General features: G+C 48.1%; 1 protein-coding gene across 2 annotated transcripts in view; it reads right to left on the bottom strand.

The window, feature by feature from the left end:
- Window positions 1–321: 321 nt before the first annotated feature.
- The window catches only part of LOC142587054 (sulfotransferase 2A1-like), a 74,876-nt gene continuing 52,088 nt past the window's right edge, over window positions 322–23,109 (bottom strand). For both annotated transcript variants that reach the window (XM_075697937.1, XM_075697938.1), the window contains exons 2-3: window positions 5,064–5,395; window positions 322–1,395 (exon numbers count right to left, since the gene is read on the bottom strand). In XM_075697937.1, the coding sequence (XP_075554052.1) occupies window positions 771–1,395; window positions 5,064–5,395 (957 nt within the window). In that variant the 3' untranslated portion in view covers window positions 322–770. The remainder of the gene's footprint in view (window positions 1,396–5,063; window positions 5,396–23,109) is intronic.

Consider the following 23,109-nt stretch of genomic DNA (forward strand, 5'->3'; position numbering starts at 1 on the left):
AATTTTACAACTGCAACTTCCACAATTTACGAGCACAACTACAATTTCACAAGTACAACCTCTTCATTTGTGAGGAATGCTGAAGCACGTTTCATATAATGGTGGCTATGCGGGTGCCAGTTTCTAAGGGTTACAGGGATTATGAATTGACCTCCATATGTGTCGCAGAGGCCGAACTGGGTCTTGTTTTGTTGAATTTTTGACGTGCGCAATAGAAGCCTGGTCAGTTTTTGCCTCTGTAAGTACGTTAAAGATTACACAATCAGGCATGCACAGAGCTCTATTAAAGTAACGTAATTTGTCCCTGTAAAGCAGCAGAAGATGTATTTATTGTGCTAAAAATCAACTACACATTCATAAATGACCTGTCTTGAACAGTACAGGTTGCAGGAAAATGAATTCGTGGTGCTGACAGTTTCATGCGAAGAAAGCAGAAAGTTCGCCAATAACCGACGTCGGAATCCCTGACTCAATGTAAACATGAGTGTTTTCTTCATGTTCGCGAAATATCGAAATACAGTATGTAGATTCTTCTAAATTATTAAGATTATAACGCAGCGAAGATGCATTTTTAGATGGCAAAATGTGTATATGTTCTCAAAAAATATGCACTGTGCATCTATTACCTCTTTGTGCTTGTCTACACATCTGTCGCTGAACGCTAATTGTTGATATATGCGATTATCGCGGATAACATGATGGCACCTATCTTCTCCGCATGATTCGGAAGAAACGAGGTGGTTGACATGCGACAGTATGCGGCACACTGTTCAAGGTAGGTTTAGGCCTTCCCAAAGTCGCATAACGTCCGTGCCTTTGGTCTTCGCCTCGATCCAGCACTTCATAGTGTGCAGGAGCTCGGGCGTCGTGAAGTGGTTCTTCCAGTCGCCGATCTTTCCTTTGCGGACACGTCCAGAACCTTCGTGCGACTCTCTTTTGGTTAGGCCTTTCTTCCTGTAGATCTCCATGGACTCTAACCGCTTTCCATCGGGGAGCTCTAGCAAGGCGCTGACAAAGCCATCGCAGCGGCAGTCGAATACTTCTCGCATGTTTCCCAGGCTGCAAGAGTCCAGAATCCTCTGGAAGAGCTTGGGATCACTGCGCAGCGCGTCTCCGTACTCCTGCTTGCCGAGAAAGTCGGCGATCTTCAAGACCCACGTCGCTGTGTCTTTCTTGAGGTCTTCGTACGTGATAAATAAGGTGTTGGGATCGCTTCGGTGCTCGTACCAGGAGAGCAGGTGGTCGAAGTAGTCTCCGTAGGGTACGCGTCCGGCAGTGAATGACCTTACGAACGTTTCGAACGAAACGTCCGTGCAGGTCTTGGGCGTGTGTCCCAGCAGGTAATGGTAGTACGAGACTGCGCAGTCATAGGGATTTCTTGCCACATAGATGTACCTGTGGAGAATAAAAAATGATAAAACTTAAAGGGAGTTCTTTGTAGCCGTGTGAGTATATAAAGACTACAATTTCACGTTCAAGGTAAAATGGGAGAAAGAAGATATGAAGAGGAGGAGGCACAGGGGTTAATCATTAAAGAACCTGCTCTGCTACCTTAGACATATAAAATTATGGGGAGGAAACTGAAAGATGAGAAATGTAGTGATAGGGGTGGACAAGGTTTTTTGAACAGTGCGAAAGGAGAATATCTCGTGGCCAAAGGCGAGAGCAAATGTATGTCTATGTTAAAAAAACACACAACAACGCTTTCAAAGCTTTGTGCACCGACGAACGGCAAGGTTGTTATTCGGACAAATTGCGTGTAGACAAGATACTCGATTCTGCTGATTAACTATGCAAAATTAAAGATTAGAGTATGGAATAAATTAGGAAAGATAGCTACAATACCATTCGTGCATCGGACCTGAAGAACGACGAAGGCCCTCCCTCGCTGCTACCCACTCACATGACAGGTACAAAGAAATGTATTAATGCTTAATACACATGTTACGGGCTGAAAAACGCATGTCAACCACGTATGTAATAAATTTTTTTAAATGTGAGGAAGCGACAAACACGAGTTTTCTTTTTGTCTTTACTGAGAATATAAATTGTAGAGTATAATACCAACCGGAATAACCGCTAGCAATAAAATGAAGGCTGTGATCTACAAAATATATGCGCGCGTCCATTTATTTAGCATTTTTTGTGTCTTATTCTCATATTGAGGTGGTTTCAACCGTCTATGAAGAAGGAAGGAGAGTGAGTGGGGGGATAGCCATGAAAAGCATTATTTTGCCGAGCTGAGGAGATCTAAAAAGATTCCGCATTTAAGTTTTGAAACCTATCTATGTACATAGTCATATTGAAGTAATGAGTGGTACTGGTGTCAAACACTTGTGTGACGGTGTGGCACGATGATTGTTTCGCTGGGGCCCGCTTCAGCGCCTGACTGACCATGGCGTTCTGGACGAACTCGCCGATTTGATTTCTGACCGAAATGCCTCATTGAGGCGGGAATGAAATACAGAAACGCTCGTCTGGCAAGAAAGCTCATGTGATTCCCACGAATGCGAAGCCCACTGGTACGGTTTGTCCTTGGCGCATTATGCCTGAGTTACTTAGCGGTAAAAAAAATTAAAAAAAACACTAACTAAGCAGCTACCAGCTAACTACCTACATGACATCTCCCATAGCCGGTGTGCTGCTTCGGGGAAGCTAAACCAGATCAACCATTTGACCACATCCTGGACGTCTTTTACTCAAATTTGTAATATGTCTGCTGGAGAGGGTATATGATAACGCCCCCAGCGTATTCGAAACGCGCCGCCAAAAATATCGGGTCTAGAAAGTGTTCACGTAATGACGGCTGCCTTTACAGGATATTCTATATGTTCAGTATTTCCCACATTGGCTATCTCGGCCGTGTGCGCCGCAGGCCAACGCTCTCCTACAACGCCACTTTATGTTATAAATCTAGCGACAGGTGCCCCTCAGCATCTCGTGGTTTGTGCCCAGAGACGCATATTTGAATTGGGTGTGCCTGGTGCACCACGTCTCATCTACTCTTCGCGTGACATTAGGCGGAAATACCGGTAGTATGGCGTCTCTTGCAAAACTGTTCTCTCTTAGCCTATCCTTTTTTCTCTTGCGTGTACAAGCGGGATAGGGTTGCCACGGGCAGATCTACCCTTTGCGATGCTGGTGCCTGTGCATAGACGTTTGCTGACTAGTTGCGAACGGAGAACAATTGCGTATGCGGCGCAAGTGGTCAGCTATGTGCTCCTGGCCCCCACCAGGGGACGCGTGGAACCTGGCGCCCTAGTCGCGTACATCAGCGATAACATTTACGATAAGTCGTCTTTGGCTTATGTTCGAAGGTCAATGTTTTTTTCCCTGGCTATTTTGCACCCACACAAGTGCTCAAGATGTTGAATGGGAGGATGGCACCGCGGTTGTCTGATTGGTATATCACGGCACGCGCAACGACGAAGATGTGGGTTTGGCTCCCATTTTCAGCATGATACATTTTCTCCTCATTTACACATATTTGCTGCATTAGTTCTACGTTTAAAATAAACACGTCACAACTCATTTCTCGTGGGGTTTCTCTCTCTTTCTTGTCCATTTGTTCATATGGTTGTGTCTGACAGAAGCTCTGCTGTTAGGCTCTGTTTAGTTTCGTCCCTTGTTCAGACAGCGGTAATATACTTTGGGAATAGCACGGTGATGAAAAAAAAAACCGAAGTACCCGAAGTTTTGTAAGAATCAGACCTCATGTTTAATAATAGCAGCTTTGGCCAGTAGCCGAGTGGAACTCCGCAGAAATTGTAACGTCTGTAAAGGTAATTACCAGTTTTGTTAACGGGAGCGTTTCTTCGAATAACTAAAAAGAGTTAGGTCCAGTGACACGAACGTGAAAGAGAGTTTGTAGTTGTGCAATTCAAGCACTCACTTTTCTCTATGAGAGCCTACGATAAATTACCAAGTGAGAGCATGACAAGTATTACAACTAACGGCTGCACGGCGAGCATATGGGCCGGTATTTTGTAGCGATGCCTTATGCCTTATTCTATGCTATTCTTATCATCCACCACACACGGCCGCCTGATCCCGTTGATAATGTGGGCAGACCGTCGCTCTGACCACTGGCCAAGCGCTAAAAGCCTGAAAAAGCATAGAATCGAAAAAGGCATCGCTACAAAATACCGGCCATGGTTACTACCCCTATAGCATCCATTTTCTTGAGATATATCTCATGCCTCCGTATCTAGGTGGAACTGGAAGACATCGGCCTTGCTTTTCATGACAAAAGATTGAAATGGTAACTTTTTAGCTACTACCATCCGCATTATTTTGTCATTTGTAGAACTACAAATTTCTCCTTCTCTTATCACAAAGTTGAGGCAAGATTGTCAACGCCGAGCCACTATAGCATGAAGCTACGAAGGAAGGACCCTTGAACGTTTTTTTCGGAATACTACGCAGTTGTTCAATAATCTTTGCTTGTGCAGCACGTGTTTGTACGTTTTCCTTTAGCGAGTTTTCTACAATTGCGAGGATAGGTTTCAACGAAATTCTGGTAGGTTTATTTACAGCACTCTGCTTTAATTTACTTTCTTCTAAATCTTTCCTTTTCACGATAAGCTTGCACAGTGCAACTTCAGAAGAAATAACTTTGGGAACAAAGACAAGCTGAACAGAACATTTCACAGTATTGCTATCCTTATGTAATAAAATTTCATATATAGGGTTTTTGTGGGAATAAACTGCAGTCAAATATATGGTACCCTGTGAAAGTGAACCTCCACTTTAGCGATCACGTTTTTATAAAGTCTAACAAGCCACCGCAGTGATATCGTCAAGACGATTCTAACAGCCTGCACAGCGAAGGAAGTAGAGCCCGAAAAATGTAACAGGAAAAGAGAATTCCATTGGATCGTGACAATCATGTGACTCGATTAGCTTGCCATGTAATGTAGGTCGTAGTGCAAGCCTTACAAAATGACGACTTTCAGACCTTATGACAATCAAATATACGCCCTAGAAAATTTGGCTGCCAAGATAGCTTCCCTTAATTGCGGTAATTATTTTTTCAGCGTAGTTACTGAAATGGCACGGATTACCTGGCCTTATCGGAGTGGCAATGCATGTTGAATGGCAAGTGCGTCATCAAGGCTCCGGGCCTGGGCATCTTTGCCGGAGCGTCCGCACCCATGAAGTCCAAGTACGGCGCCTGGAGCAGGAAGTCTGTCACGTTGTTCGGGGCGTTCCCGCGGGTGAATATGTTGCACACGATATACTGGGTCCAGGTCGTGCCGCATTTTGGATAGCTGGCAATGAACACGTCATCGTCTCGTGGTTGGTAGTGCATCGCCGCCCGCACGTTCGTCTCACGAAGGAAATCGTTGACCAGTAGGCCGTCGACTTCGATGAGCGACTCATCATTCATGTTGTCCTGCCGAAAAGAAAAATAACAAGGATGAACACAGGCTGAGAGGAGAACGCTCGATTCTGCTCGTCACTTGAAGCATTTGACGTCAATTAACACAAGCGCTGGCTGATTCGTAGCAAGGCTACAAGCCGTGTTCGTTTATGGTGCTTCACAAGAAGGCCCGACGCTTGTAGAAGTGAGAAACTGGTGCACACATCGCCGGTAGATAGTTAAAAGACACAGACAAAGCTAAACACTGAGGAATAATACATCCCGCTTATGTGTACGTAGCTTCGATATCCCCTACACTATCGGAATTATTTTGGTTAAGGACCAAACGGCATAGATCAGTCGGACTGGTCAGCCACTGTTTGTGGCAATACTTTAGGGCGCCCAGTAGGCTTAACAGATTCTCCAAAGTCTTTTATGGAGTCTGGTTTTACAGCGAGGCTGCATACCTCTATGGTCCAAGGAAATGTACGCGTCATTGTGGTAAGCAAGAAAATCTCCATACGTGGGCCGATCCGGAAGATTTTGCAATGTCGGGCTCACCTACGGTGGAGGTGCAGTTCGCCATAAAGGGGCCAACATACACATCATTGCTGGTCATCCTACTTCACCGAGTGGAAGAGCACTGAGATATTTTTTGAACATGTATACCACATGAAATTATATTCCGTTATCAATCCATCAGTCAAGATATCAATCACTCAATCAGTGACCAAATCGATCGATAAATTGAGGGATAGACGGTACGTAGTAACAGCGCAACATGTAGATCCAAGCAAATAACATAAAGTGAGAAGGTCGTCTTCCGTTTACGCTCGAAAGAAGATGTGAGAAACTTGCCTTTGTTGCGTATGCAAAATCTGAAGACGTACAGAGTGTATTTCCCGGCGTATTCCACAAAACACCGATAAGTATATCTTGACGCAGCACGTTATCTAGTCAGTGGAGCTCATCTCGTGGGAGAAGAATATGGCGTCGAACAGATCACTTCGACGTATGTGCTCGTCGCTCACTTTATAGGCGGATGTCCTCTCGAACGCCCACCTTTGAGTGCAAAGCTTTTTTTGTATTTTGTTTATCGAGCTATCCGGCAGTGAACGGAAGTACAGCGGTTGGGACTAAAGCAGAACGACTGGCGTAGCTCTATTCTGCCGTTAAGGGTCACTTGCCGCTTGCCACGAGCAACATTCACAGCTGCTAATGGCACAGACATGGAGGATTGTTGAAGGAATATATTCGCTTGCCTCGCGGAGCAAATAATACTGTTTCCTATTTCTTTCATGATGATTGATGGGATCATGATCTTCGCTAGTCTGGGTCCAATCTTAGAACGAAAGCACCGCCTAGTGGCGACACCTGAAGATAATATGTGGCACGTGCGAGATTGCCACATCGCAACAGCGATTTCTGCACTGCATGAGCCGAAACGTGTACCTAGCACATGTAGCGCAGTGGGAGCAAATTGTAAGCTTACAAAGGAAATCGAAAATTAAAGCCGATCACTAGACTGAAACTACGATATTGATAAGCATAACGCTTGAACGCGTCAACATACCCGGCTGGCTTATGTAACTTCTGCCTAGTATTAAAACGTACCAGTAGTACGTAGCATGGGCAGAACCAAGCTAATGTTGTGTTCCGTTGCTTGGACCATGTCAGACAATATTATGTATTCCACCTAATTGCATAGTTTGTTGTTTATTATTTAAATGAGTTGTGAAATATTCCAATGACAGCAAAATTTTCAATCAGCAAATTGCAGGCTATCATGAAACATTCGAGGCCCATCTTTCTATTGCTCTACTCGTGTTTAGATACACGGTCTTTCTTTTTTCTTTGTTGAAGGCTCAAAGAAGCTCACGAGAGCACACGAAAAATATCGCGCGACAAGTCGCGCAGTAATTTTTTGTTGCTTTGCGGGGTTACTATAACGCTTAAATAAGTTTTATATCGCACGTGTACATGACCGCAAAGCACGTTACCTTGGTTCTCTACAACTAGCTGCTCCTCACATATTTTTTAAATGCCCATGTTACGTGGGAGGCCCTGTATGTGTTACCGTCTGTACGCAGGTTGTAAACAGAGACATTCTGCAGCACCAGTATTCCTATGCCTCATAAGTAAATGGCTTGCGACAATTCAAGGTTGCTTTTATTTTTATTTTTTACGAAATAAGTTATATGCCACGCGCTATAGGGCATCGTTTCAAATATTCTAGATCACCAATGTAACTATATTCGAGATGGAAAATCACATCAGAAGTTATCGTGCCTGAATGGCATACTGACGTTTCGAGACCTTCTGCTGTTCGCGAATACGAAGTACGCTAAAATTCGCGCGCGCCCTACTGTGAGGCCTATATAAAGTGCTGCAGCGTACGCATGCCTTGAATCCCTGGAAATCCTGCAGTTGTAAAATACTGTTTTTTACCCTTCGCTAAACGTGGAAACAAAGGCAGTAAATTGCCCCTTACTGGTACGGAGCGCAGATAATAAATCAGAGGACCTCGCACACGGGTTGAATACACTAGTCTCAGTGGGAGCTTCATCATGTCGTCACTAAAGGAAACGATGCCGCTAGGTATATTGTTCAGTGAACAGAATGGCAACTGTGGTCGTAGCCACAAAGCTTTATTTCTTGGTTTATTCTACGGCGTTCTTCCGGTCTTCTTTTTTTTTGACCCCCAGAAACCTGATACAACTTTTATGGGAAAGGTAGACGATAAGCCCAATCTTCCATCCTCGGGCCCTATAACGTAAAACTATTCCAATATGTTTTTATTCCAATCTCCTGACGTCAGATTTGCGTAACCGCCGACGCAAGCATCGGGCGCTCACCCGCAGGGTTGTCTGAACAGACAAATCAAACGCTCTCCTCGTTCATAGGAGGTCACTTTTGTTTGCTTGAAAAACGAATAACATTGCCTACACTGAGTGGCTTGGCTTATCTAATTGGCTCACAAGAGGCGAGGAGCACGCTCAAGTGGAGAGGGATTCGATAGGGCCGAGTCACTGCACTAAATATCGATAACCGGATGAAGAGGGTGGCGCCGGCGTCTGGGATTGGTCCGCTTTCCCTTACTTTGCTTGCGGTGGCTCGTCGACAATCGCGGCGGCATGCAACGGAAACTTAAGAATGACGCTAAAACGGATCTTCAGGAAAGAAGAGTTGGCAGAACAAGGTTGTAAACGTACCGAAAGTGCTCGAAAACGTTGCACGGCCACGCAAAATGTCTTATTACACGCAAATAAACCCATGCTCACCGACAGGAGCGAGTAGCCAGTGCGTGAGCGATCGGCGGCATCTATCTTTTATTCCTTTCGGAACGGGGCCGCCTGCGGCTATTCAGAAGAAAATTCAGTTTTGTTCGGCATATTAATGCATCTTTATCGCGCACACGTCACTTTGACGCGGTGAGTTTTTGCGGTTTTGTGACGTCGCGTGAGAGGCAGGTGAAGTGGGCGTAGCGCGAGAACTTTTGATGAATAGCCGAGGGCTAATGGAGAAGAGGCGTCGAATCAGAAATAGCTATTTTTCTTTTGTTCGGTCAAATCATGCATAATCCGTGTGTACACGTCATATCAAATGGGGAGTTATCACGGTTTTCGTGACGTCGCGTGGCAGACAGGTGAAATGGGGGTGGTCCAAAAAAGTTTTTGAGCAATCGCGAAGGGCTGATTGAAGAATTGGAATAGAAAAGTTTGGAATAGTTTTACGTTATAGCACCCCTCTACTACAAATATCATTTTCTGCTGGTTGCTTGATGCTTATGAATTGTAGCCCAATAGATCAAATTCCCAGCGCAAAGGTATAATCTATAGCAAAAAATGCAGTAAAGGACGAGCAGCCGTGAGCTCACTGTCACTGCAGAAATATGCGAACAGACGCGTTAGGAAAACTGCGGATATGAAATCGAGTTCTAAGGTTTATCTATGGCAATATTTCATCTGAGAGGCCAGGGATTGCTACTCGCTTAAGGCAATACCGGTTGTATCTTTTTTTTCATTTCCTTGTGCAAAGGGAAGTTTTACATTATATTTATGCTCATTGTTATACTACAAAATTTACAAGTGTTCCAGGTATATATCCCTGGAGAAGAATTCACATAAGGTATCTAAAATTTGTTTTGTGCGTAGTAAATCCTTCTGTCGGAACGAGACAAAACTATGCGCTCGAAATTACAACGCACAAAGCTTCTTAGACGGATAAAATGAAGAAATATTTACGTTTATCGCACTGAAATCAACGCCATGTCATCAAACCAACTCAAACAGGCTTAGATATACCTTTCCTATTTTAGTGCAGCAAGTACTACATTAAAAAAAAAGAAATTAATGGGTTGACATCCTTAGACGCTCTGCTTCCCTGGTTAACTTTCTACGTCTCCTTCAAATTAGAAGAGCGAAAATTTTTAACCCAATGATGTCGCGCCGAAAACCTTCTATTTCGGCATTGGATAGGACAGCATTTATTACGCAAGTAACATGTGTTTCGTCAGGTGAGAGCCTGGGTTCAAGCGCTCTGGACTGCATTACAGGTGCGATTAGATGTAAAATTGAGTTGTTGCGATCTATTAAGTCGAGGTAAAAGATCTTCCGAACTAGACAATCACAAAAACAACAAAACATTACGAGGTGTCGTGCTTTGTCTGTGTGCGTGTGGCCCTGCAGTGGGGGGAGGTGCTTAGGAATATTTTATTTTCCACGTTGCCAGTCTTGTTTCGAGGCCATAACGGGCGGACATATGATTGTGTGATGTACGAGGGCGAATGAGAAATTATTTGCCACTAGTGTTTGTTTAGCCAAATTAGGCTGGCAATGCGAAGTCAACATATCCGTTCCCAGCGGTGGACCTTTCATGAACCGGTTCAGCCTTATCTGCCTGTAGCTCCGCGGCACGGCGGTGCTGTCAGTTGCTTAAAATGGCGGTTAGGTTTCACGACACTGCGAGGTCACATGTGGCAATCAGAACCTCCGAGAGGCTACGGTAATACGACTGGGAGTGTCTGTAACACCCAAAATACAATGCGGATCTCGCCTCTTGTGATTTCCACGTTTTCCATCCGCTGAAGGAGTTCCTGGCAGGACAGCGATTCGCGTGCGATGATGAAGCCAGGACAACAGTTTGACTGTCACAGTCATTCCACAATCAGCCGGGCGAATTTTACAACAGGGGCGTCTCAAATTTAGTGCTGCGATGGGATAAATGTCTGAACCGGTGAGGGACTATGTGAAGAAACAGTATAAGGTACTTAGAATAGAACGTATATTTGTAACTACCTTTATCTACTTTATTCTGGCTAATAAAAAATAGAGGCAAAGGCTTCCTGATTCCATCTCGTATGATGTATACCATAACGAAGGGAGCATGTACTTACCTAACAATATTTGATTGTGAAGGTTGAACAAGCTGGTTGAATTAACATATTCTTACGTAGGAAGAGGTAGACGAAAAACTATATACAAGAATATTTACAAGGGAATACGCCGCACTTGGCCAAGAGGCGACCGCCTGCACTAGCCTCCACTCGTCGTCGTCGTCTTCTAACTGCTCGCCTCTTTGTCATTGCAAATACTCTTCCGCAGCACTACCCCAGGTGGCAAAAGCACCGTCCCGGAGCGACTAAAGGCCGGACTCGGAAGCAGTTAGTAGGCCTTGGGCCTACTGACGTGCACGACCTAACTAGATGCCAGAGTAGAGGACGAGGTTGAACTCACAGGAGCAATTCCGTGCGTCACAGGCGTCACCTGGCGCAGCACACGGTAGGGCCCTGTGTATCGCGAAAGAAGCTTTTCTGAAAGTCCGACATGACGAGAGGGCGACCACGGGAGCACGAGCGCACAAGGCGAAAACTGTACGTCACTGTGGCGGGCGTTGTACTGACGCTGCTGAGTGGTTTGCGAGGCCATCAGTTGAGCACGGGCAAGCTGGCGTGCATTGTCGGCGAGGGCGATGGCGTCGCGCGCATACTCGCCTGTTGAGATCGCAGCAGGAGGAATTGCCGTGTCAAGAGGCAAAGTCGGTTCGCGACCGTACAGTAGATAAAACGGAGAAAATCCGGCGGTGTCGTGCCGGAAAGAATTATACGTAAATGTGACGTAAGCAAGGACACCGTCCCAGTCGTGGTGGCCCTTGGAAACGTACTTGGACAGCATATCGGTAAGATCACGGTTTAACCGCTCTGTCAGGCCATTAGTTTGAGGATGGCATGAGGTAGTTTGAGGATGCTATGATTCACTTGTTTAAATTCCCCGTTTCTCCCGTACAAGCAAAATTTACATTCATTATAAGAAACCTTGTAGATACGGGTAAAGAAAGGAAAACTGAAAGAAGTCATTTGGATTACCTGGATGTATATGCCTGCCCTGCGCGATGTAGACAGGGAAACGCACGCTGGTGAATATATTTTTATTCTGTCGTGTAATACTTCGCGTAGAAATTTTGGGCGGACTCGTTTTGACCGAAGCACCAATGTTGCAAATCCTGACTGTGCTAGAATGAATAGGTGAATCACAGCACCTCTATTATCTCTGAATGAAGCTAGCTGCCTTCCTCTGAAGATTTTCTTGCTTAATCACGTTAGCTTTAGTGTAAGGAAAACATACGACACTAGAGCACAAAAGCCGGTCTCGCAGATATAGTGCAGCCGAAAGTTTTAAGGTAATCGATTCGAACCACCGACATTATTTAAGAAATAACGTGTTTTCCTAAGGCGCGGGAAGTAGCACTGCTAATATGTGGTGGAAAGTTAGGCTGAGCCGTTATTGCTAAACCAAAATGTTTGTACTGTTGAACTTTAGTTGAGGTAATTGCAGTTAAGGGCGTAGGGAAAACACTAAGGACACTTTTTCAGTCGTTACTGTCAAACAAACTGTCTTCCGTGTTGATCGGAAAGCATCAAATATTGCATTGAGTGAAAAATCCGGTGCCTGTATCAGCGAAACGGCCCCTAAATTCCCCATAGTCTGCGACGCCGCGTCCTGTGACTGCCTCGATGGAGAACTACGGGCGAAACGGTACACCTGCTGGCGTGCCAGAGGTTGCGCCAGGGAAAAGGGCGTCACCGCGGCGCCACGGCACTCACGGGTTCCAAAGCCTATGCTGCAGACTGATAGTTGGGCGAGTTGGTACGAATTCGTAGTAAAATATTCTTGCGCGCACAATTGCCAAGGACACAGGGAAGGGGGACAGATGAGCGCTTGTGTGTCACCCTTCACTGTGTCCTTGTCAATTGTGCGCGCAAAAATATTTTACTATGAAAGCCTGTGCTATAGACGCGTTTCTTGTCCGCACAAGCTCTTGCCTGCCTTCTGACTTCGCCTCGGTAATCGCTACAAAGAAATGAAAGTATCAAAAAATAACGAACAAGTTCGAAAGGAAAAACGCTGGTGGTAGTGAGTTACGAACCTACGAGCCCACGTTCAGAAGTCGAGCGTCTTGCACACTGGGCTGAATCAGCGGTTGCCGAGCCTCTCAACGTGCTCACTTGGCCGCAAATAATTTGCGACTCGTAGGACAGTTCAGCGGCGTTCAATTCGACATTGTTTATTTTGCTTTCATAACTCATTGGAAATGCTTAGGTGCCCTCGGATTTTTAAATGGAATTTCGCCAATTACCACGTCGTTGAGCCATTTCTGATAGCGCTTTGTTGAGCGCAACGTGGTCCTGGCAAATACACATTTTTCTTTTTATTACGCAGTCATGGGCAAAAAATTTCTAATTTTACAATCGATGTTAATACGAAATGAACAATACGAAAGCCAACTCACTCCGTCAATGGGTAATTTCATTCAGTTGACTTCGTCTAAAATATGAGAAGACAACTCGTAATATTGTAAAGCTACTATATTTTTTTCTGGGTTTTTGTTGTCGTTACTCATTGGATTTGGGGAAATTTGGATTTCTTCGCTCACCACTTTTAAGTATTACAACTCTCCTTTTTAAAGATTTTCTTCATTTTATTCCTCCTCAGTAGTTATATTTGTTTATTTCTTCCCTATTTCTACATTTCAGAGTGCACCTTCTGTGATTCCTTTTAGAATTTGTTGTGAGGCACAGCGTCCCCTCACTACTTAAATAAAATGCTTCTCGAAGTTCACGAAATGAAAAATCCGAGGACAGCTAAGCACTTGTTATGAGTTCCGATGCGAAAGCATTAGTGTCCAATTGAACGCCGCTGGACGGTAAATTGGACATGGATGCCAAATAAGCAGCGAGAGTGACTGGGCAGCCTGGCTCAGGTCCGGGGACGTCGACCGACTGCTTGAACTGGTGGACTGGGCGGAGAAGGCCAAGCAGGCCCGGGGCCTTACTTGAGCCCGATCCCTAGCCAGATCCCCCTTCCGCCTTGCCCCTTTTAATAAAGTTTATCATCACCACCACCCCCAATTGGTCAAACAAGCGCATTGAGACGCTTCGCCAATGCCTGCTAGATAGCGCAAGGCCGGGGCATGTCTATCCGTGGCGTCATGCTATATACTTGCCTGCCTGCCATAAAAACTAATGGGGACGCTCCCGCGCGGGCAGCGGTGATTTTAACGTCCCCGCTTTCGTCACGTGGGCCTTAGGAAAGAATTTTCGGGCGAACTAACGTGTTGTTGTAGAGCAGAGTACGCAGGCCTGCTATCAAGGAGGCGCTTGTTTAGCCCAATGGATAAAGAGACTCGGCCTCTGAACGTGAGGTCATAGGCTCGAAACTCACTACCACCAAAGTTCTTCCTTTCGAATGTATTCTGCGTTTTATGCGTTCATTTCTTTATAACAATTATCAAAGCAAAGTTAGAACGCAGGGGAGAGCTTGCGCGGACTTGGGACGCCCGGATAACACAGGCTTCTGACAGCGAGGCTGGCGTGGCGTCATCCCTCTGCCCTCTGCCCTCACGGAACACCGGGCGCGCCAGCAGGGCGGCAGGTGTTCTGTTTGAGCAGCTATAATCCGTCGAGGCGCGCGCGTGACCTAACGTCGCAGCCAATGGGAATTTAGGCCCATTTTTGCTGCTACAGAAGCTGACTTTTACAACGAAGCTGTATAGGGCTAGGTTCTAGAAAAAAATGCTTGCGCATATTAATCCGTGTAGATCGAGAATCCCTTCCCGTACGTGGGCCGATCCTGAAGATTGTGCAACACCGGGCCGACCCGTCGCGGAGGTGAAGAAGGCCTTACACACTCAACCAAGTTAGCAAATAAGTTTAACATCTTAGGTCGTGAGCCATGCGTCTGCATCGAAACGGGAACAGTATTCTGCGACTGAGGGCAGGAGTACCGGTGAGTCGTTTAATATCGCTGCCTGAATCCTTATGTAACATTGCCCTCGTTAACTTACAGGTGGAGTCAAGTTAAGGAAGTAGATGCTTCATTACATATGGGCAGTCAGGACCCTCTGTTACTGGTTCCGAAATCAACATTTAGTTGCGAGGCCATCATCATACAGACACTATAACGAAAGAGAAAGCGATATCGGAATGCGCGTCACATTTTTAATCTCGTAGCCATAGTCATGGGTGACTGAAAAGCCTTATCAATATATTATTTCGAGTTCGCCGGCAGCCTGTTTCGTCCATAGAACCGTAACCCTTTGATAAACTGAAGCTCATACTGAATTTAATGTATTGAACAGTTGCACGCAGGACAATTCACCTATATTTCGTAGCTGTTCGTTCCAAATGTTTTTGTTGCCCAGTTTAGTTTACCTGAGGACATTCATTATTGCAGCAGCGAATCGGTGCATCACGTTCGTGCAGCAAAAGAATGTATCATTGCTAACAGCTTCATGTCATTCATACATTTGTTTTTGAAACCAGCAGTGTGATCTCTTCTAGTCTATAAATGAGGGCACAAATGTTCTCATTTGTGATCTTAATAATACTTAAGCTGTTGAAATGCATTGTGGTTAGGCAGACATAAATTTTATGAGAGTAGCAATATTTATATGCCATGCTGCTTAAGCACCATAAAACAGTGTAAAGTTGCATGTTCTCTGTAGTCATAAGCCGTTACAATGTATATATCACACCTTTTCGCATTCCATAGTGCAAAATAGTGCTTATTCAAGTTCTTGTGCAGTCAAAGTTTCTGTTACAGACATGCAGTAAGGACGACGGCACCAGTATAAAGCAACATACACCACGCACTAAAGAGAAGCTGCTGCATGCTACAAGGTCATTGTGTGGACTTTGGTTGCTGCTACAAGATAGACAACACCTGGTTCGGAATAAATGTGCTTGATATATGCTATATTGGCTTGCTAGTCTTGAGAGACATGTCATTTGTTTGTAGCAGATGATGTGAACGATTGTTCATATTTACTGCTCAGCATAATTGGTTCGAAGATAAAAGAAAACACTGCATGAGTTTGGATAATCTCTTCTGTATCTCACCTGTCGCTTTTCTGCCCCAACAGAGCCTGTGCCAAGCAAATCTTGGTCATCACAGGAGCCCCCCCCCCCCATTCTACACCAACAGGAAGGGGCTGGAGCCGAATTCGCAAGGCTTTACACCACGAACAAAGTCATTCCAGGAGTATTTGGATGAGATATAATGTATACGGACGACTTTGTCAAGAGTGAAAAGAGCCTCAACTATCATTCCACCAGCACGGATGTTGGCCGAGTCATCCAGGTCTCTCAGCAACATTGCATTGGATTGGAGACAACTTTATTTATGCCTGCAGTTGGGCGCTCGCGCGCCCCGACGAGGGCCTACGTCATTCTCGAAGTTGCCGTTACTCGGCGCGGGTCTCCGCTCGCCGTTGCCGGCTCGCTGGGTACGTGTCTTTCGAGGGCCTCCAGGACCTGCTGGCCGGCCCAGAGCTGATCGTCTCGGTCGTAGCTCTTCGCGGCTGCCTCGAGCCGCGGTGGGAGTGTTCTTGATTTAGCGTCTTCTGCATATTTAACGCAGTCCCACCAGATGTGCGTGTAGTCTGCGGTCTCCTTCCGGCAGACTCTGCACATATCTGTCGGGTATGTCTCGGGGTACATGCGATTCATCAGTCTCAGGCTTGGTAGCGATCCGGTCTGGAGCTGTCTCCGTACTACCGCCTCCGCTCGACTCAGTCTCGGGTGCGGGGGTGGGAGAGTCCTGCAAGTCAGGTGGTAGGCCTTCGTGATTTCATTGTAATCCGTCATGCGGTGCTTGGTCCCGAACCACGTCTGGCGGTCTGTCGCCGGGGCGCGGTTGGTTAGCGCTCGCGCCACGGCGTGTGCCGTCTCATTGTGGTTCTCATTGCGTTCCGACGCGTCGCCTGCGTGCGCCGGGAACCACTTGAGTCGTGCTTTTCGTTCTTCTAGTTTTACCGCTCACAGTACGCGCTCAGCCTCCCTGCAGATTTGGCCTTTGGCGAAGTTTCGCATCGCCTGTCTTGAGTCACTTAGCACCGTGTGGCAGTCTGCGTCGGCGATGGCCAGGGCGATGGCTACCTCCTCCGCTTGTTACGCTCCGGCGCTTCTCACGCTCGCTGACGTCCTCGTGGCGCCGGTTGACGCCTCTATGACGACCGCGGCGAAGGCGTTCCGTTGGTATTCGGCCGCATCCACGTACCGCGCGTGTTCGTCGTTGGCATGCTGGTCGATGAGAGCCTTGGCCCTCGCCGCTCTTCTTTTCTTGTTGAACTCGGGCTTCATCTTCTTCGGTATGGGGTCGATTCTGGTCTGGCGTCGGACCCCTTGGGGGACTGGGAGCTTCATCTCCACCTCGTTCGAGCGTCTAATTCCCAGATCGTCCAGTATCTTCCTCCCGGCTTTGGTCATGGACCGCCGCTCCAGTTGAGAGGTCCGTTGCGCTTCGGCTATTTCTTCGAGCGTATTGTGCAGCCCGAGTTGTAACAAGCGGGTCGTGCTTGCGGACTCGAATAGGCCCAGTGCCGTCTTGTACGCTCTTCTGATAAGCACGTTGATATTGTTTCGTTCGTGTTGCAGCCATCTGTGGTAGGCTGCAACGTACGCAACGTGGCTGATGACGAAGGATTGGACGAGCCTTATTAGGCTCTCCTCTCTCATGCCAGCCTTTCGGGAAGTGACTCGTTTGAGGAGTCGAATCACGTTGGCTGCTTTTGCCTTGAGACGGGTGATGGTTTCGTCGTTTCTTCCGTGCTTTTCGATGACCATGCCTAGGATCCTAATTTTGACGACCTCGGGGATCACGTTGCCGGATTTGGTGACGATACTGATTTTTTTGTTTTCGCGTTGTCTGGTCTTGCCTCTGCTGTTTTTGGTAGGAGGGAGTATGAGAAGCTCTGATTTGCTCGGCAAACATCTCAGTCCGGTGCCTTCCAGCTGGTTTTCTATTGCGTCGACGGCGGCTTGCAGCGCGCCTTCGATGGGGGCGTCGCTGCCACCGGTCACACATATCGTGATATCGTCCGCGTAGATGGTGTTCCTAACGTCTTCGATGTGCCCGAACTTTTCGGCCACTGCGATCATTACCAGGTTGAACAGCATCGGCGAAATGACCGATCCCTGCGGTGTGCCGGTGCTCCCGAGCTTCTTCTCTTGCGCCTGTAGGTCGCCTGCTCGTAGCTCGACGGCCCTGTCCGTGAGGAAGTCCTTGATGTAGTTGTAGGATCTTTCGCCCATGTTGAGTTTGGAGACTTGGGACAGAATCGCCGAGTGTTTCACCTTATCGAAGGCGCTCTGCAAGTCGAGCCCTAGGATTGCTTTGTTGTCGCGGGCGCTGCCGCCATCATCGATGATTTGGTGTTTGAGCTGCAGCATCGCGTCCTGCGTGCTGAGGTGCTGTCTGAAGCCGATCGAAGTGGCCGGGTACAGCCCTTCTCGTTCCAGGTAGTCTTGCCACCTGTTGAGCAGCACCTTGCCCACGCAGGACGTGAGCGAGATGGGCCGGAGGTTATCCATGTCCGGCGGCTTCCCCGGCTTGGGGATCAGGATGGTCTTGGCTGTCTTCCACAGCTTTGGCAGCGCGCCCGCTCTCCAGCACATGTTTTAGTATTTGGCGAGCTTTTTAATCGAGCCGTCATCGAGGTTCTTGAGCGCCTTGTTCGTGACAGCGTCCGGGCCGGCTGCCGACCAGCTGTTGAGGTCGTGCAGGGCCGCGCGTACATCCTCGACGTCGATGTCACGATCGAGTTTCGCGTCAGGCAGGCCGCTGTACGGCGCGTGTTGTTCGGTAGGTGTAGTCGGCAGGTATTTGTCGTTAATGCGCCTGGTGACTTCGTCGCCGCCGTGTGCTGAGACCGCCCGATGTATTAGCCTGGCGAGTCTGTCCCTTTGGTGCGACTTGGTCTTGGTTTCCTCAAACAGGTACCGCAGCAGGTTCCACGTCTTCCCGCTATGCATCTCGCCGTCTGCCGCGTTGCAGATTTCGTTCCACTGTTGCGTGCAGAGAGCGCGGCAGTGATCCTCGATCGCTCGGTTCAGCTCCGCCACCTTCTTTCTCAGTCTGCGTTTAAGCCGTTGTTTCTTCCAGCGATTGAGTATCGACTGTTTGGCTTCGATGAGATGCGCAAACCGGCTGTCTACTTTGTCGATCTCCGCGCCCGTTTCAATCTCTTTGGTCGCTTCGCGTACGCTCTTGGTGATTTCGGCCGTTCACGAGTCGATGTCTTCGATCTCGTCGTCACCGTCCCTCTTCTGGCTTCTGGCATCTCGAAAGGCATCCCAGTCTATCCATCTGTGTGTTTTGATGCTGGTGTCGTTGTGTTCCGGTGTGCCGATTTCCACGATGTCGGTCGCTGCCTAGGTCGGCCCCCGTGTTTCTGCAGGTGATCGCGTCCCGGATGTCGTTCTTGACGAACGTGAGGTCTGGAGTGGTGTCCCGGGACACGGAGTTACCAATTCTCGTCGGATGTGTCTGGTCCGTGATGAGGGTGAAGTCGAGTACCGTGGCGTCTTGCTACAGGTCGTGGCCCTTTGCTGTGTACTTCTTGTAGCCCCAGGCAGGGTTCATCGCGTTGAAGTCTCCGCACGCGATCAGCGTGTTGCGGCCCGCTGCGGTGCTGGCTCTGTGCAGTAATGTTTTGATTCTCTGTTTTCTCTGAGATGGGTTGCTGTTGACGTTGAGCAGAAATATGCTTCCTTTTCTCTTCTTGCGGGGGATGACTTCGGTGAGTATGTGCTCGACCTCGATATTGCTTCGCAGCTCATGTTCGACGAACGTGAGTCCCTTCCTGACCAGGGTGCACAGGCCTCTGCCGTCGGGCGGTCCCTTGTGCACTCTGTAGCCGGGGAGGGACGGTGCGTCGGTTAGTGCTTCTTGTAGTAGTATAACGTCTGGCTTGCGCGCGGCATGTACGATGTGCTGTTGGATGACTGCCTCTTCCTTCCGAAGCCACGACAGTTCCACTGCCACGTGGTTACACCTGCTGCTGCTGGTGTTGCGTTGGCGGCCATGATTGCGTTGGCGTGTACGGGGCTCCCTGGTTGGGTGGATGTTGCGTGAAGAGGGGTGCAAACGTCGGGTGGCTTACCATCGGCTGTAGGGTCCTTTCGATGCAGGCGACTCTGTTCCTGTTCTCGGCTTGGTAGGTATCCTTTGTTTGTTTCAGTGCTGTCACTGCTGCGATGTTTGTCGTGATTAGCTGTTCGAGTTTACTCAATGTCGCTTCGAATTTCGCTTCGAGGCTGTCGATGCGATCGTTTTCTGTTTGCGTGCGCGTGGCTTCGACGGCTCGCTTCTTCGGTGCCGGTTCCTCTATGGCTTTCTCCTGGATGTTCGTTGTCGTTTCCTCGGTCTTGCGTGTGCTTGGCCTGGGCCTCTGTAGACGCTCGTTGTTGCATAGCAGCAACTGACGGATCTCGGCAATCTCTTTCATGAGGTTGTTGATGGTCGCTCGCAACGCCGCGTTTTCATGTCTTAGGATCTTATTTGCCTCCCGCACCTTATTCATATCTTCTTTCTTCGTGGTTTCGGTGATTGTCTGCGCGTTCCTTATATTGTTTCCTTTCGCTGCGTCGACTAAGCTCACTCGCTCACGTGATGGTGATGTTTTCCTGCTGAGGCTTCTCTTGCAGCAGCTGCTGTCTCTGGATTTGGGCGCGCGGTTTTCCGATGGGGTCCTTGACTTTCGCGCATCTGGCGGCTTGTCGAGTGGCGGGAAATCGCTCTCCGACAGCAGCTGGCGTTCGGCCTGTCGGCGCTCCCATTGTCGTTGCGCACTACGTAGAAGATCTTGTATTTTGCCATGCACGTTCGGTCTCCGGTCGGGTGTTTGTCTCCGCACAACTGATATTTTGGGGTACAGCGATGGTCTTCTGTAGGGTTCGCGAGTCCGCAGGCCAGGCACGTCTTGATTGTGGGGGTCGGGCACACGTCCTTACGGTGTCCCACTCGGCCGCACTGCTGGCAGACGTCGATCTGTTTCTTGTAGAGGCGGCACGGTATCAGGGTGACTCCGTATCGGACGAAGTTCGGTACCTTGGGCCCCTGGAACACCCCAATCGCAGTGGTAGTGCTTCCAATCCTTTTTGCGGCCACTGCTAGCGGGTTCCTCTCGTTGACGATTTCTATCTAGCTCTTCAGCACTCGCGTCGATGGGGATGCCTCTGATGACGCCCTTTACGGTGTCGTGAGGTGTCGTGCGATATGCGCTGACCTCGTAGGGTTTGCCTTGAATAAATATTTCCTGGATTTTAGCGTACCTTGCCGCGTTGTCTTCGTTCGGTGTACTTACGACCATGATGGTCTGTTGCGTGTTGGGGCAGATGGTGTTCGCGGCGCTTTCCTCACTCGTGATCTTGGCCGCAGCGAGTATGGCCGCAGCGACGGTGGTGGTGCCGGTCTTGACGACGTCCAGTCCCCCTCTGGGTCTGACAACTATCTTGCTTTCTTCTAGTGGCATGGCTCGCATGCGTGCTGCTTTGATGGCCGAGGCTCTGACGTTCTTGTAGAATTTCGACCTCGTGCTTGTTTGACTCCCGACGGGTCCGTCGGGCTTGCCACTGGCGGGGGTCCGCTGGCGCAGCCTCGACATGCGTTCCGCCGCGAGCGTCCATCCTGCGTCACTGTGGTATTCCTCGGGTGATATCTCTTTTCCTTGAACTTGAACGCACATGTGGTTGTCCACGATCATTCTGTGTCTGTGTCTTCAGATGTACCTGCATCCTCTGAACAAGCACAGACGACGCTGGCCAAAAGAGTTTCGTCAGCTTGCTCTTCCTCAATGAGCTTCCTGGCCTTGTAAAATTCCATTTCTGCCAAGTATTTTTTAATGAATGAAAGATTTTTCAGTCCACATTCTTGTTAGAGATCATTCCTCTTCCTCATCCAAAAATTAAAGGTCAACCGATTCTTTGTTCATACTTAATACCAGTCACTACCTAGTAGCAAAACATATATGTACAGTATACTCTAGTGTACCTTGCCATGTGCAATACTTCCTTTGAAGTAGCTGATGCAGCATTGGCGTGTGTCTGGCATTCACCTTTGCACCGTGGGATATGTATCATTTAACTTTTCTTAATGTTTTTGGCTTTTAGTGCTTGCAAGGTCGAGTGGCTTCATTCTTGAACGCAAGCTTTCTCATTCTAATATTTTAATTCCTAGTCTTGTTCAAGGTTGCTATTCTTGCTCAACAGCCTGTGTTTTGCGCAAGCTACATTGAAGTGATTCATTTCAAAATATGATTTGGCTGCTGTCTGACTTGGTACTCGTCACTGTGTTACGTTTCTCGAATTTGGAGCCTGGTCAGTTGCATTACGATAGTCTCTCGAGGCAAGCCTGTTCCTGCAGTCCCCACAGTGACATAGACTCCGAATTTACACGCATCGTGATTGGTGCTCTCCCTTCTGTCCTTTTCTGTTGCAGCCGTGTGAAAATTTTGCTTGTGGCCTTCCTCGGCCATGATGTGGTGTCAACGGAGACTATCATATGTGATTTTTTGTCCGAAGTTTATGAATTTGATATGCATATGGGTGAAAGGGCCCGCAAAAGTAGCGGAAAAATGATTATTCCCACAAAACAGACCATGTCCCTATTGAGAGCAGGTGGGGCACCAAGTATGATCGACACGTTAGCGGCCACCGAAAGAACAAAAACTTGGCAGTACCTTAGCTCGGCTATGCCAGCATATACGTAGCGAAAGCTAAGGCATAGCATGCATAGCATGCATAGCCTTGGTTATTCTTGATTGCAAGTCCACGTTAGTCTGGCTGTCCAGCTGTGTTGGGGCCTTTAGCAAGTCGTTGGGCGTGCTGTTCGTCTGTTTCCTGGGCAATTCGCTTCCTCTTCATCTCGTTCCGATGTCGATTCCAGGCCTCCTCCTGCTTATCAGAATTGTCGCCATCCATACTGCCGCCTCAACTGCGGTTGAGGCGCACGCGAACTCTCCTTTTCAATCATCCGACATGTTACCAGGCATGTGACGCAGCTAGCGAATCGAGCGGAGGCGAGCGCAACGACGAGGAACGCGATGTGACGTCATACCAAACGGCGGCGGTGGAAAGACGCGGTGCTGTGCAGCGGTGGAGCACCTGTGTCTCGGTGCTACTAGTGGCGCATGCGCAGTAGTGACTAGGGAGCGAGAGAGCGAGAAATATCCGCAGCGAGGCGCGCGTTGTGATGTCATGTGCCTCATCGGATCACCGCCGCGGCGAAATCGCAAGTTCGCGGCCAGTAAACCTTTCGCTTTAAAACAAACGCGCAAGTTGGAAAGGAGGTAACGCTAAAATTACGGGTAGTTCATGCCGCTGTGTTGTCCATGACAGCAGATGCCTGCGTCACCCGATGGATCAGCAATGCAAGTTACGGCGACTGTTGATACAAACAGATGGGTCGCTA

This window comes from Dermacentor variabilis, chromosome 7, assembly GCF_050947875.1.
Source record: "Dermacentor variabilis isolate Ectoservices chromosome 7, ASM5094787v1, whole genome shotgun sequence".
Classification (NCBI taxonomy): Eukaryota; Metazoa; Arthropoda; class Arachnida; order Ixodida; family Ixodidae; genus Dermacentor; species Dermacentor variabilis.